Source organism: Vombatus ursinus, unplaced genomic scaffold, assembly GCF_900497805.2.
Source record: "Vombatus ursinus unplaced genomic scaffold, bare-nosed wombat genome assembly UNPS02014890.1, whole genome shotgun sequence".
Lineage (NCBI taxonomy): Eukaryota > Metazoa > Chordata > Mammalia > Diprotodontia > Vombatidae > Vombatus > Vombatus ursinus.
In genome coordinates this window covers 375,854-391,185 of record NW_020954668.1, presented here as the reverse complement: position 1 = coordinate 391,185, position 15,332 = coordinate 375,854, and the positions used below count along the sequence as shown (strand labels likewise).

The 15,332-nt window shown below is 41.5% G+C and overlaps 1 gene segment (V, D, J or C); it reads right to left on the bottom strand.

Annotated features, from left to right (window-relative positions):
• Positions 1-3,973: 3,973 nt before the first annotated feature.
• Positions 3,974-7,591, bottom strand: LOC114028573. The segment is given in 4 exon segments: positions 3,974-4,365; positions 5,088-5,429; positions 5,923-6,204; positions 7,486-7,591. Coding segments are annotated over 4 exon segments (1,122 nt in total).
• Between the last annotated feature and the right edge of the window lie 7,741 nt (positions 7,592-15,332).

Here is a 15,332-nt window from a genome sequence, read left to right as displayed (position 1 = left end):
CCTTGTCTTGGAGGTGATGCAGGTCCATAAATGAGATTCTGGGAAGTTTATGAAGCTATCAGGGCCCGAGTTGCTTCAGCAGGTGAAATCAGAATAAGTCTTTCTGGAGAACTGCTCAGATGAAGGAAAGGGATTCCCTGCCTCCCCCCTTCCCCCAACCAAATATAAGCCTTGGGACGAAGGAAGGAGAAAGGGAAATAATTGGGATGATGGGAATAGTCTGGTCATTGGTGAGAAATTCAGTGTCTTAAGCTGACAAATGGTATATGCACACACATATATACATATACATGCACACACATATGCTCACACATATATGTTGTCTATACTTATATGGTATATATATTATATGTATATTTTACCTTTTTCATTTTTGTTTATCTCAATGTAGCCAACTTGAATCATCTAGCCATTAATAAAGAGCTAGAAAAATAAGATGGCTCTATTCTTAAATTACCCAACACCAGAACACAGCATTGTCTAAACATGAACTATTTAAATTTACAGTGGTATGGTCAGATTAAGTGATGACGATAAGTAGGCAGTTAAATAGTCCTGATGACAACTCCTTGATGGTGTTCTCAGGATGTTGTAAGAATTTCTTGGAGAGAAATCTGCCTCTGTTTTTACTTACTGCCAGAACTAGGATAAACAGATACTGTTCTGTTGCAAGTTTGTTCTCATTTATGGAGTTCCCATATCCCTATGGAATTCTTTATAGCCCTTGGAATGACAAGACCTGGAGACAACTGAATGCCATTGGGGCAACAGATATAGTAGGAACAGCTGTTGAGAGGAAAGGTGTGGTATCTAGCAATCCAGCCATTACATGCCCTTCTTCCCTAGGTCACACAGGATTGGTCCTCTTGAGCTGCCTAAGCAGCCTATCACACTGACCAAATCTCCAGGAGATTTGGCAGAACTCAATATTAATTCAAGAATGTGTATTATATCTGGAATTTCCTCTCACAGTTTTAACATGTTTCTTGTCTTGCTCATAACTCAAATGTCATACATCTGCAATTGGAAGAAACCCTAGAGGTCAGATAGTCTAAACCTTTCGTTTTACAGATGAGGATTGAGACACATAGAGATTAAATGACTTGTTCAAGGTCGCACAAGTAGTAAGCCCCTAAAGTAGGATTTGAACCCAGGTCCTTAGCTTCCAGAGCTAGCACTCTTACTATTGTATCATGTGGCTTCCATATAGGTTCCTCAGCTTCATATGGGTTCTCTGGTGCTTAAATACACTGATCACTCTTATTTGTGTTCTTTATGTGGTGTGTTGTTCCATCTTCCTAGTCAGCCTGGGTACCCATCCAGGGCAAGGACTACATATTCCCCTTCCTGATGTCAAGCTTAAATACAAAGTTCCCCCAGTGTGGCACCCCCAGAAACTTTGCTCTCCAGTGACTTTCATTTCCTGGTACCCCTAGTCCTTCAGGGCCTACCCAGGGGCACAAGGCCTATCTTTTTTGGAGACAATTTTGTAATAATGATAATTATAATTTCTATAGCACTTTAAGGTATAAAATCACTTTATTCTAAATAGCCCTGTGAATCAGGTAATATAAATCCCTCCATTTTACAGATGAGGGAATAGAGGATTAGAATGGTAAAAGTGACTTGCCCATTACTACATATCTAGCAAGTTAGTTGGGTGTTGAACCCAGGGTTCCTATTCTGGCGTAAAGGCCACTGGATTTGGAGTCAGAGGACTGGGTTTGATTCCATTTGATTCCAATTTGATTTTTCACTTCCTACCTATAGAGTGAAGATGAGCCCTATAAAGATTTGGCTAAGTCTATCATCTCTAATTAGGAAGAAGGCTTTTAAATAACATGAGTAGGACATTTTGGATATGTAAGGCCTTCAAAGGATAAGAAACAGAGACAGAAGTGACAAATGCCCTGGGTCTTTCTCAAACATTAGGCCAAAGACAAGACTCAGGTGTCTGGGTAGGAAGAGTAAGGACTGAGGAACAAAGGATTAATCTGGGGATGGGGAGGGGAGAGTTCTATGAAGTCTAGGGACCAACAGAGAGAGAATTGCCACTGGGAAACTTAAAGAAGCATAGCCTAGGTTGGGTTAAGGGTTCTAGACTAGGAGAACAAGACCTCCGTATAGATAAATGCCCAAAAGTCAAAAAAAATTCTCTAAGGGAGAGACATCCCTGAACTTGATTAAGGTCTAGCATTACCCTCTGTTCCAGGGACATTCTTGGTCAGAGTCTGGGCAGAGGCCATTCTTTCACCCCATTCGAAATGAAGGGCTTTTTTTTTTTGTGAGGAGAGAGGCCCCTGAGTAGCTATGAGGATGAATAGCATATGAGGATGCTGCTAACCTGGAACAGTATAGTCACAGCCTCACTCTGAGAATTGTGGTGGATGTTGAGAGGAGAGAATAGAAAGTTTTTCTGGGGATTGGAGCCCCTAGTTCCTTGAGGAGATGGCATTTAATGTTGGTGTCAGGGAGTCAATTGTACTGTCACAGGTAGTCAGGTAACAGCTCAATTTTGAACCTCTCAGAAAGGAAATCTAATAATCTTAAGATGAATCAGGACCTCCCCCTCTCCTCTGCTGAAGGGATATCTGGGGGCAGAAGAGATTTGAGAAATCCCTTTATGCTTCTGGGTTGTCTTATTTTGGTGTGTGAAGATCCTTCAATCTCCCCCTCCCCAGAAATTTTACTTGGCAATGGTAGAAGGGTCTCTGATAAGTGTGGAGTATATCTAGGACACAGAAATGCTAATGGGAAAGGAGAGAAAAAAGGATATAGGGTACCCTAAAAGGATAAAAGTAAAAGTTAAAAAAATGTAGCCCTTATCTCAACACTACCAGGGAAATTCCTATCATGTGTGACTCTGTGTATGTGTATTTGTGTCTTTTTCATGCCTGTTACCTTGTGCATTTGTTTTGTTGTCTCTGTGTACATGAGATTTGAATCTATTGCGTGTATCTATGTTGTTCTTTGGGGAGTTACTTCTTTTTCCTTCACTCTGCCTAGTTCAAGCCCCTATTACCTCTCAATGGAGTTATTGTAGTAAAATAGCCTAAATGGTTTTCTTCAACATCTTTCTAGAATCATGTTACAAAAGCATTATTCTGACCTTGTCACTTTGCTACTCAGAAACTTCTAATGGCATCCATCTGCTCACAGGACAAAGTCTTCAACTTGACAGTCAAGGCCCCAACTTTCTTTTCCAACCTCATCTCCCATTATTCCCTAACACACCTTTTGCTTCATTCAATATGGTCCACTTGCTATCTTGTGAACACGTCACACACCTCTCCCTGGTGTTTACTTCCTCCCCCTCTCTTCCTAGGTCAGACCATGAGTCTGTTGTTCCTTTATCTTCCTCAGACTATAAGCTCCTTGAAGGCAGGCTCTGGGGTCTGCTCTTCTGACTCACCCACTTTGTGGTTAGCACACGATTCTTCATATTATAAAATCCTCAATAAGTGCTGGAAATGGACCTCTCCGGTTCTATTCTGATGCTAGGATCTTATTAGTCATGGGGAAACAAGTGGGAACTTGCCTTCCCAGGTGGATTAGGGCTCAGATTACAAGTTGGAGATGTTGGGGGGGTGTCCTTGATAAAGTGTTGACTATATCAGGAAAAGTGACCAAGACCTTCCCTAAAACATGTCTCTGAGCCCGACCCTAGCCAGGGTGGGGGAACCATGATGAATACCTTGGCTTGGCTCATATTATAGGATACCCTTTCCCATTCTCCTTTCCTCTTCCCCAGTACATTCCACCCCCCCCCACCCTCACTCCCTACCACTCCCCCCCCCCTTCCCCTGCTACTGGGGACTAGCTGTGGCGCAAACACTGAGGACAGGGCTAGTGTTGCTTCTGAGTGTCAAGATTTATTCCATTAGATACTTTTCTATAGATCTACTTCCCCTTCACTCTTGCCTTGTAACTCAATTTCTGGGCAGTGATGGGGGCCTGATGGTTTAGGCTGGGGTCAATAACAGGTGCCATAGACATCAGACAGGATTACAGATACATTGACATTGGTGGGTTTACCAGAGAATCGGTCGATAGTTTGCTGGGTGAAGTTCAGGGGAAGAGCTTCATGGCCTACCACACAGGAATATTTGTTTTCTGCCTTCCATTCAGAGGCTGAGACTTGGAGGATGCTGGAAATTATAAAGGTGTTGTTGCCCTTTGGTTCTGGGTAAGGGCCACTGATGATGTAGTCCTCTCTGGGCACCCTCTCAGACCCCTTCAGCCAGTATACCAATGCTTCCGGTGGGCTGTGACCCCTCACCAGGCATGTGATTGAGACCAATTCATTTAAGGCTAGTTCATCTGCAGATGGTGGCAGCAGGTAGACTTGGGGTGGTATCTGGATCACTAGGCAGGAAGAGCAGAGACACATGATCAGAGAGAGCTAGGTTCTAAGAAATCACCCTAGTAGGAAGGAAATCATTTAAAAGGATTATCAGGATGTAGAATGCCTTTAGGAATGCAGATGAGGCAAAATCTAGGGCCCATCAGAGAACACTGAGGGAGAGCAGCCCCAGAGATACCTGATAGGCTGGTGAGGAAGACGGGAATGACCAGGAGATTTTTTTCTTTATTTCTCCGTCAGTCTCTTTCTGTATCCTTTCACACTCTTCCATGCTTTCTTTGTCCCTCTCTTTTTCCTCTACCTTGATCTTTCTTGATGTGCCTTTTTATTTCATGCTCTCTTCTCATCTCTCACTTTCTCCACGTGTTTTTTCTCTTCCCATCACTTTTATTCTCTTACTGTCTCTCTTTGTCCCATCTCTCCCTATCTTTTCTTCTCTCTTGATGTCTGTCTTCATATCTTCCTGTTTCTCCTCATTTTTTAAAATGCATTCCTATCTCCTGTCTTTTCCCATCTCTCCTTTTCCAATTTGGAGTTTTGAGCTCTGTGTTCTGCCTGTTACAAGATTGGCTTAGTTCGACTCACCTTTTGTTGTCTTTGTGTGTCTAGTGCTTTCCCCCTTTTTATCTCTTCCCAAACCAAACAAATAAGTTCTTTCCATCTGCGTCCCCCCTCTATACTCTTGGTCTCTTGAAATTCTTCCCCATTTCCAATTGGTTCCCACCTTCTAGCTTGGAGATGGTCTTGGTAGTATTTTCTATCTCACAGTGGGACACAGTACAGGAAAAGTTATCCCCACGGGTCCAATCTTCAGCACAGATCTCCAGGACGCTGGACACGCTGTACTTGCCACTAGAGTCCTTCTCAGGTGTTCCCTGGATAGGCTTGGAAGTTGATGACTGGGCTGGAGTGTGCTCCCAGGTAAACTTGACTCCATTACCATCCTTGAGGCCGCTGAGTGTACATGTCAGGTTGGCACCTGTGCCCAGGAGCAGGCTCTCCAGGGAGGGAGGACTCAGGGATACTTGAGGAGTTTTGCAACTACACTCGACTATAGGTGCTGGTGCTAAAACACACAGAACATAGTCACCTTCTTCAGCCAGAGCTACTCTTAGCCTTTCCTGAAGCCCCTCAGCTTAATATTCTGCTTAATATTCAGGTCCTGCTTCTGCCTACCTTCCCTTTGGAAGTAGTACAGCATAGGGATCATCTCTAAGGTTTGTTAGGTGAAACCACCGTAGGTCCAAGGAAACTTGAGACTTAGGTGAGGGAGCAGGGGTGGGGCAGGAAGGATAAATGGGTGGATTACTGGGTTTGAATCTGGTGAGTGGTGGAGCTTCCCTAAGCCTTAGGGTCCTCATCTCAAAATGGGGTTAGTGAAGACTTCAGATGGTCATTGTGAAGATCCAATGAGATCATGTACAGGAAGTGCTTTGCCATCCTTTTAATGTTATACAAATGTGATCTACTTTTTTTTATTATGAGGGCTGTGTGTGTTTGTGTGTTTTTCATGAGTTTTGTGTGTGGGGTAAGGGCAAGCTCCGACTTCTTCCTCTTACCTTTGCAGGGAATGATTAGGTCAGCAATGATTCCGTAGTGGTCTACTTGGCACTGGTAGGACTTGGTGTCGGTGCACTGACCTGCAGGAAAGTCTAGCACAGTGGCTTGAGTGTAGGTGTTGCCAATCTGCGCAGCTGGGTAGTTCCTCACTGTGCCTTCAGAACCGTTGACCCAGGCCATGTTCACAGGCTCAGGGAAGAAGCTTTGAGCCAAGCAGCCTATGATTATTGAGTCACTATCCCTAGAGTTTAACGGGAAGAGCGTGGGTGCAACCTTGGGATCTGAAACGGAAACACAGGCTCAGGATTCTGGTGTGGGGAAAGAGTGATTCCTGCCATAGTATCTTTGAATCCATGACGCATCCACCCATCTTCTCTCCATTCCTATCTCTGCCCATTGTCTCTTGATTCCTGTCCTCTCTTCATATTCTTCTAGCTATCTAACATCTGGTACTCTTTGGCTGGGAGTCTTGAGCTGAAGGAAGTGACCACAAGAGGGAGCTATGTCTAAGGGGAGGCCGCTACAGAGTCTAATTCTTAGGGGAGGAAACAAGCAGAGCTTCTTATTTCGTACCCTTGGGGAAGGCCCTGGTGTCCTTGGAACAGAGCTGAGCTAATCCTTGTAGTCTGGGACGGTTGAGACAAGCCTCTGTGTTCAGAGACCATCATGGCTCAGGGCTCAGAAGCCTCAGAGTGGTGCTCCTATGGAGCCAGGAACTTAACTGGAAAAATAGTCCAGGGAAAAAACCATTTGATTGGGGGTTAGAAGAGCTAAGTTTTTATCTCAGCTTTGCCACTTGCTACCTGTGTAACCTTGGGCAGCCTAATGATTCTCATTCTTTGGGAATCAGATTCCTCATTTGTAAAAGGAGATGATTGGAATGAATAATTTAAAAGCTCCCTTCTAGTTTTAAATTCTATGAAACTTATTAAAAGGCACAGAAGGGATGGAGTACAGTATACTAGAATATGCTTTTCCATGACTTCTATGTCCCTTCTCTGTGACTTGGTTTTCCTGTTTGTTGGCTCCCATCGTATGGGTACAAATCACATATTGTGATTACATAGAAATCTAGGATTGAGGATCCAGATTAATTAGAGAGCAGAGCTGGCTCAGCCTTGGAGCAAAGTTATGTGACTGCCTTGTCCCTTCTAAAGCAGAGATTACCATGTCCATATGTTCTTATGGTCTTCATGGTCACCTGAACCATAAATGGCTTGAGACAAGGGAAAATAAAGACATGGAGAAAAAGAATCTGGACTTTCTGCACACATTAATAAGCCTTATAGAATTTTTTTGTGCCCCTGAAAACTATCACAGGTTCTTGTGGCACCTCCTTGCTAGGGAAATGGGGCAAGGTAGACCCTGGAGACATCATAAGATGAATCAGGATGGTATAATGAGAACAGAAACTCAGAGAAAATAGTCCTACTTAGTCCACACTGAAAGGCAGACCACTTGTAACTTTACATCTTGGCTTATTTTTCAATACCCCTCCCCCCCACATATTGACTCTTATGTTCTCATGGTTACATTTAACACTAAATCACTTAGCCTCCTACAGCACTGAGAAGAACCTAGGCTATCCAGGAAGAGCTTCCTTAACTCCCCGTCCTCAATTCTCCCTCCTGTCACAGAGGAATATGTCCCCATGTTCTTAACTAACATCTGCGCATGTTTCTATACTTTGCTCCAGTATCATTCCTTCTCCTTACACCCTCCTTCTCTCACCCCTAATGTATTTTTATTCCCTTCCTTTACACTAGTTCTTTCGTATCTTCCTACAAATACATTCAGCCCTCCTCATATCTCAAAAAAAACTGTCCTTTTTTCTGCCAAACTTCTTAAAAATCTTCCTACATCTCATGTTTCTACTCCCTAGACTGTAAGTTTCCACATTAAACTGTGAACTCCTTGAGAGCAGGAACTGTTTATTTGTTTATTGGCCTTTGTTTCCCCAGCACTTAGCACAATGCCTGGCACGTAATAGGCTGAATTAACTAGTTAACTAGTAGGCTAGTTAACTGATTCTTCTAAACTCCTTACAGTTTGGCTTTTGTTCCCAAGACTTTACTGAAAGTACCCTTTCATAACACCAAGGTCGTCCCAATTGATAAATCAAACTGTATTTTTTCAGTACTCAATCTCTCTGTCTTTCTCTCTCTGTGCCTGTGTCTGTCTCTCCCTGTCTCTGTCTCTTTCTGTGTCTGTCTCTGTCTGTCTCTCTCTGTCTCTGTCTTTCTCTCTGTCTCTGTCTCTCTCTTTCTCTGTCTCTGTCTTTGTCTCTATCTCTCTCTGTCTCTCTCTTCTATTGACTATGCCATACTTCTGTATACTTTCTCCTTACCTGGCTTCAGAAATGACCAATTTCTGGTTTTGTTCCTACCTCTGTCAATCGATCACTAAACATCTGTTAAGTTCCTACTATGTGCCAGGTATTGTGCTAAGTGTTTGGGGATACAAAGAAAGGCAAAAGATCATCCCAGCTCTTAAGGAGGTCCCAGTCTAACAAGAGAGACAAAATACAAACAACTATGTACAAAAAAGCTATATACAAGAGAAATTGGAAATAATCAACAGATTATTTTCCCTCTCTCCTTCATTGGCCCCTTGTCCCTTTCCTGCTTCATTAAGCTTTTGCCCTTGGCTTTCTTTTCTCCATTCTCTTTCTCTTGGCATCATGACTTCAACTACTATCAAGTGGGATATATATAAAGGACTCTACAAACTTTAAAGCCCTATATGAAGATAAGGTATTATTATAATAATACAACGTTGATAACTCCCAAATCTATACAGACTACCTGACCTCTCTTCTAAGGTTTTCCAGACTGCCTATGGAACATTTCCACTGGTAACTGATATATCCCACTGGTAACTGAACCTCAACATGTCTAAAATGTGCTCATCCTTAGAAATTCATTGCTATAGGTCTGTAACACTGACATTCACTCTCCTATTTTCACTTTCTTGTGGTTATCTAGGAATCTTTTCTCTTCCTCGTCTCATACCTAATCAGTTACCAAGGTCTTCTGATTCTCTTTTCACAGCATCAATCACATACATTCCTACTTCTCTATTTGCACTGCCATTACCTTTATTGTACTAGGACTAGGGAGATGGTAAGAAAGTACCCACCTGTCCTTGATGAAGTTACCCAACTGAACTATATTCCAGGATACTGAAAGAAGGTGGATGATATGATTGTTAAGCCACATGGAGAAATGAAGAGACACCTCAGGACTGGAGAAGGGTAAAAACTGCCCTGTTTTTTTTTAAAGGGAAGAAAATGGGGCCTGCAAACTCTAAGCGTGTGTGCTTGACCTGGAATCTTGGTAAAATTCTAGAATATATTATTAAACAAATGATTAGTAAAGATGTAGAAAAGGAAATAGTTATCACAAGAGCCAGCAGGATTCAATTAAGAGTGGGCATGGCAGACTATTCTCATTGACATTTTGAAAAGATTATTAGACACTAGATACAGTTTACTTGAAGACTATAAAAGCATTTAATAGTTCTTTCACATTATTCTTGTGGACAGGATGGAGAGATGTGGGCTAGATAATACTCTAATTAGTTGGATTCAGAACTGATTGAATGGATGGACTCAAAGAGCAGTAATTGATGGTTTAATGTTAACCTGAAACTAGCTCCTTAATGAATTGTCCCAGTGACTTGTGTGGGACTGAGCAGTACAAAATTTTTAACAATGACTTAGATAAAAGCATAGATGGCATATTTATAAAATTTTCAGGTGACATAAAACCTAGAGGGTTAGCTAATACAGCCTATGACAATTAGGATATTAAAAATATTAATGGGCTTAGATACTGGGCCAAATCCATTAAGATGAAATTTAATAATAATAAATATGAAGTCTTACACTTGGGTAAAAAATTAACTTAAAAAGTACTAGTTAGGGGAGATATGGCTAGACAGCAGTTGTATTTCTGAAAAAGATTTGATGATTTAAGTAGACTGCAAGCTCAATGTGCATCAACATTGTGATATTGTGGTCAAGTCTGTTAGTAAATATTTACTTAATGTTAGTCATATGCCAGTAACTGTGCTAAGCACTGAGGATACAAAGAAAAGTAAAAAATAGTTCTTGCCCTCATGGAACTTTTTAGTGAGGAAAGACAACACACAAAAGGAAGTTGAAAAGAGATGGGGAAGAGGGAAGTTACCCAACTAGGGGGCACAATGTAGAAGTCCAGAGGAGTGCAGAGCAAGGTGGGAAATGAAGAGGTAGCTGATCTGGGCTCCCTCTTTCAATGGTGGTTCCAGGAGGAGCTTTCCACCCTCCAAACAGAGGGAGAGGCTGCAGCGGTAGCAGGTACTGATAAGGCATGAGTTCCAGTCAGGTAAAGCTAATATGATCTTATGCAGCATTGAGACTAGGTCTAAGAAGGTGACAGTACCACTCTTTTCTACCTTGCTCTGACCACATCCAGAATATCATGTTCTGTGTGACATTCCATGTTTTAGGAAGGACCCTGACAAGCCAACCAAGATGGAAAATGGCCTTGAGTCTGTGCCATATGAGTGTCAGATGAAGGAACTGAGGACGATTGGCTTAAAGAAGAGAAGGCTTAGGGGCAAAATGATAGCTATGGACTTATTTGTGGAATCAGTCAACACTTACTGAGATAGATTAAATTTGTTGCAATTGGCCACAGAGAATGGAACTAGGAAAGATGGGTGGAAGATGCATATTTGTACTTGGTTTAAGGAAAACTATTAGAAATGCTGAAAAATGTGGATTTGCCTTCACAGAAATTATCTAAACAAAAACTGGGTAACTCCTTGTAAGGTATATTAGAGGTTTCTTATTAAATGGCCTGTAAGGTTTCTTCTAACTCTGAGATCCTGTGACTCTATCCTTGGGAATCTCATCAAGTCTTGAGTTCAACAACCTCTTTATACAGATGAGTCTCAAACCTATATAGACAGCCCTAGTAACTTTCCTGGTATGCAGTTTCACCTTACTAACTGTCTGCTAAGCAACTCCTGCTGGAAGTCTTACAGATATCTCAAACTCTAAAATTGAACTCATTTCCTCCAAAACCTATCCTTCCACTAAACTATTTCTGTTGATGGCACAACCATCCTTCTCAGTCATTCTACAACCTTCATCATCATTAATTCTTTCGTCTCTCTCACCCACTGTAGTTAATCAGTTGTGGTCTTATAAATTCTCTCTCTCTCTCTCTCTCTTTTTTTTTTTATCAATTCTCTCCAATCTATCCTTCACAAAGATACCAAAACAATAGTCCTAAAGCATAGATCCGACTATGTCACTACCCTGCTCAGGGAGGAAGCTGAGTTATTCTCTATTGCTTAAAGCAGAGCAGGCTTTGGGCTCATGCAGCTTGCAAAACCCCACATTTGCAGGCTCAAACCAGATTAAAATGTAATTGGGAAATGTTTAACAAAATAAAGAAAGATACAATACAACATAAATAATGTTAATTTGTAATTTTCTGGGATCCCTTTTTATTTGTTTGACACTATTAGCCTAGATGATAAATATAAATTCCTCTGTTAGGCAATGAAAGCTCTTTATTGTCTGCCTGCAGCCTACTTATTTTTCCAGAGTTATTATAGTTTATTCTCCTTCACTCTCTCTGTTCTGGCCAAAGTAGCCTATTTCCTTTCGGCCATACAACATATTTCTTTCACCTTGATACCTTTGCTTAGGTGATGTCTCATGTCTGGAATTTATTCCTTCTTCACTTTTGCCTCTTAAAATCAATAGCTTTCTATGAAGTACAATTCAGGTACTTCCTCCTCTATAATCCTCTCTGATCCCTCTAGTTGTTAAGACTCTCTCTCCCTCTTGAAATTACTTTGTAGTTCCTTATTTGTGCATGCCCTATCATCTCAGTAAAATGTAAATGTCTTGAAAGCAAGGACAATTTTGGTTTTGTTTTGGTATCCCTACTGTCTAGTGTAGTGCCTTGCACATGTTAGGTACTTAATATATTTTTGCTGACCTGAACTGAATTGAATTAACTATCATAATCTCCCAACAAGTTTTGCTACCTCCATTTGTTCCCCAATCAATCCATTATTCACATTTCTTATGCATAGATTTGGTCATATAATTTCTCAGCTCAAACCTTTCAGTCACTGTTTATTACCTACTGAATAATCTCATTCTCTTTGGCCTGGTTTCTCAAGAAAGACCTCCACAATTTGCCTCTACCCTTATCTAGCCTTGTCTCATATCTCCCTGAATGAACGGTCTCAGCTCTAGTCAAACTGGACTTTTCCCTTTGCTTTACTCTTTCCTAAACTTGATATGTCTTTCCCAGTCCTCCAACTTCTCTACCCCTGCTTCTTAAATTCATATTCATCTTTTGAAGTTCAACTCATCTTTAGATCACTCCCACCCATGTAATATTTCGTATCCTAGTTCTTTGTGTTTATGTTTCACTCTCTACTTGACTGTAAATTTTATGAAACTAGATATAGTACCTTATCTACCTTTGTATTTTCCCCAGCACTAAAGTCTAGTATTGTGCACACAGTAGATACTGAATAAATATTTTTAAAATGTGAATTTAAATTCATTTAAATTCAAAACACTTTAAAAAATATTCCTATATCCCTTATAGTTCTACAATTTTTACTACTCTTTATACTCTTCAAGCTCTCACACTCCTATCCTCCAGAAGTCCTCATATCTCTCCTATTCTTCCTTCACCTTCCTTACATTCCTTCCATCTCTTTCCTTTCTCCCATCCTTCATAGCTCTCACACCACTCAGGTGTCTGATCATTGATTTAGAGATGGAAGGGACATTAGGGGTCATCAAGATCAACCCTTTCGCTTTACAGATGAGGAACTAGAGTTTAAGTGACTTGTTTAAGCTCAGAATAAATATTTTAACCCAGTCTTCTAGCTCCAAATACAGCATTTCCCCCAGGATAGCACAGACTCTCACAGTGCTCACCAGTTTTCAAATCTATCACAGCTTTCAGAGCACTCAGCAGTCCTCATATTCCTTCTATATTTCTCATCTGTCCCATTCTTCTCAAAATTCAAAGTCCTCAAATTCCTCACAGAACTCCCAACTCTCTCAAAAATGTTTTTAACCTTCTATGTGCCAGCACTGAACTTTCCCCTCATTTAGTCCTCCTGCCCCTTCCATCCTCTCAGCTCTCTCCTATCCCTCACAGTTCTCAGTCCTCACATCCCTTTGTCTTCCTATCCTTATGAGTTCTTATATTCCTCAGAATCCTCATAGGCCTCACAGTTTCCATATCTTTTCAGACACCTTGTCTCTTTCTCCTTTGTTTTTTTGGTTCCCCATTTGCCACAACTTGGATGAAAATTGTTAGCAGTAGATCTCTGCTATCCAACATCCTTTTCTCCCCAGCATATCATGAGAAGAAACAGAATTGTGGAATATCAAGCTGGAAGTCCCAGGGTCTTAGTTTTGGATGAATAAAATGAGACCCCGAGAAGGGAAAGTAACTTTTCTAAGTTCATACAACAAGTTTTTGTTAAAGCAGGTCTCTTGAGTTCCCTTAAATCAAACTCAGAAAGGCTTTTCTTTTTTATTCCTCATAGAATTGCCCCCCAAAATAAAAATTTCCTTCCTCTTCTTCTGTCCTCCCTCCTTCTTTTCTCTTCTCTGTCTCTCCCTCCCCAAATATCTGAGTTTCTAGTACAGAGTTCCTCCAACTTCTTCCTTAGTATCTTCCCCTTCTCTTTGGGTGCTAGGGCCTGGTGAGGAAAGTGGTGAGACAAGGATTACCTGAGTTGTGTCCTGGCCCCTCGCCTGTGTCTGTCCATCTACCCAGGAAGGGTGGTCTTAGAAATCTTTTGCTCTAACACCTGACCTCTCTTTCTCCCTCCCTCTTCTACCCATAGGCTCAGGCTCCAGATCATCAGAGGGGCTCAATGGTCACTCTCCCTGACTTCCTGCCCTAGCTGATCCAGCCTGTCCTCCACGTCATGTCTGCTTTGTGGTTCTGGCTGTGGCTGGGCCAGGTGTATGAGGCTTGGGCCTGTCTGTTATTATGATGGCAGTGGGGGTGGTAGGTGAAGGTGGTGATGGTGGTAGGAAATGCACGTTGGGCCTGCTACTCTAAACCAACAGGGAAACGGAGATAGAGTCTCAGAGTTATAGACACAAACATGAGGTTAGAGGTGAAGAGCTAGAGACACCCAGAGACTGTTAGGGACACAAAAAAGAAGAACAAAGGGAAAGTTCAAGGATTAGGTGATGGAGGATTTCTATGGACAAGGAGGTGACCACTCAGGTCAGTGAAGTGGTAGAGAAGGCACTAGGATGTTGGGGTAAACATACCTAGACCAAAGACAGATATATCAGATATGTGTAGAATGACTTGAACGGTTCATGACGCTTCTTTCATTTCTATTTTGAACTCATCATGTTGGCAATAGAAATGATGGATCCAGTTATTTATGTCTTATGAAGCTGGCTATTTCCTACATAACTAGACCAGCTATATTGTCAGCAGCCTTTGTGGGTCAGGCTTGTGGGACTAAGTCTTTACATAGAGCTGCAAGTTTTTGATCAGTGGACCAAACTTTTAGGCAATGTCTGTTGAAGGATACCTGGCCTAGAGGTCATTGTCTGGCCTCTTCCAAGTTGGAAGGAGCAGGGGCTGGACAATGATGGACAGAGCTCCACAGAAGAGTATTTCATTTTATGCCTACCCTACTAGGAGTCCTCTGGGGGAAATCATCCCTTTGTTCAAAGGAGAAAGTGGTCCTCTTGTGTACATTTTTGTGAGACTGGGTGTCTATATGGATAGAGATGGAGAAGAGAGTCTTGTGCTCTAAATCAACTTTCTCTCCACAAAGGATTTCCCTAAGTCATCCCTAAGAGAATGAGTTCTCTGGAGTAGTTTTTCCTTTGTGTACTTAGAACAAGAGTTCTAAGACTTAATTGTAGGCAGTTGTAGTCATAGGAAGCATCTGTCCTATTGCTCCCCTATCTGACAAATGACAGCAGGAACTGTTTACAGTATATCTTCTAACCACACTCCTTATTACTATTTCCTCCCCAATTTTCAGTGCTCAATGTCTTTTGAAGATTTCCTTATTTTTCCAGCTGGTAGACTCTGCTCCATTTTCAGAAACTCCAGTATCATCACCTGCTTGCACTTCTCTTTCTTTTCCTCCTGAGTTTGAATGTAAGGTTTTTAAGGAGACTTTTTTTTGGTCATTGTATACCCCAGCTTCAAATAATTTAGTTTGAACAAAGTACTTAATAAATATATGTTTAATTGAATTAATTTCCCCTCCTCCTCTCATATTTGTATAGCACTTAAAATCTCTCTCTTTCTATTTCTCTCTCTCTCTCTCACACACACACACCCACACACACAATATTTCATTATTTCTTTAGCAGTGTCTAAGGGTTGGA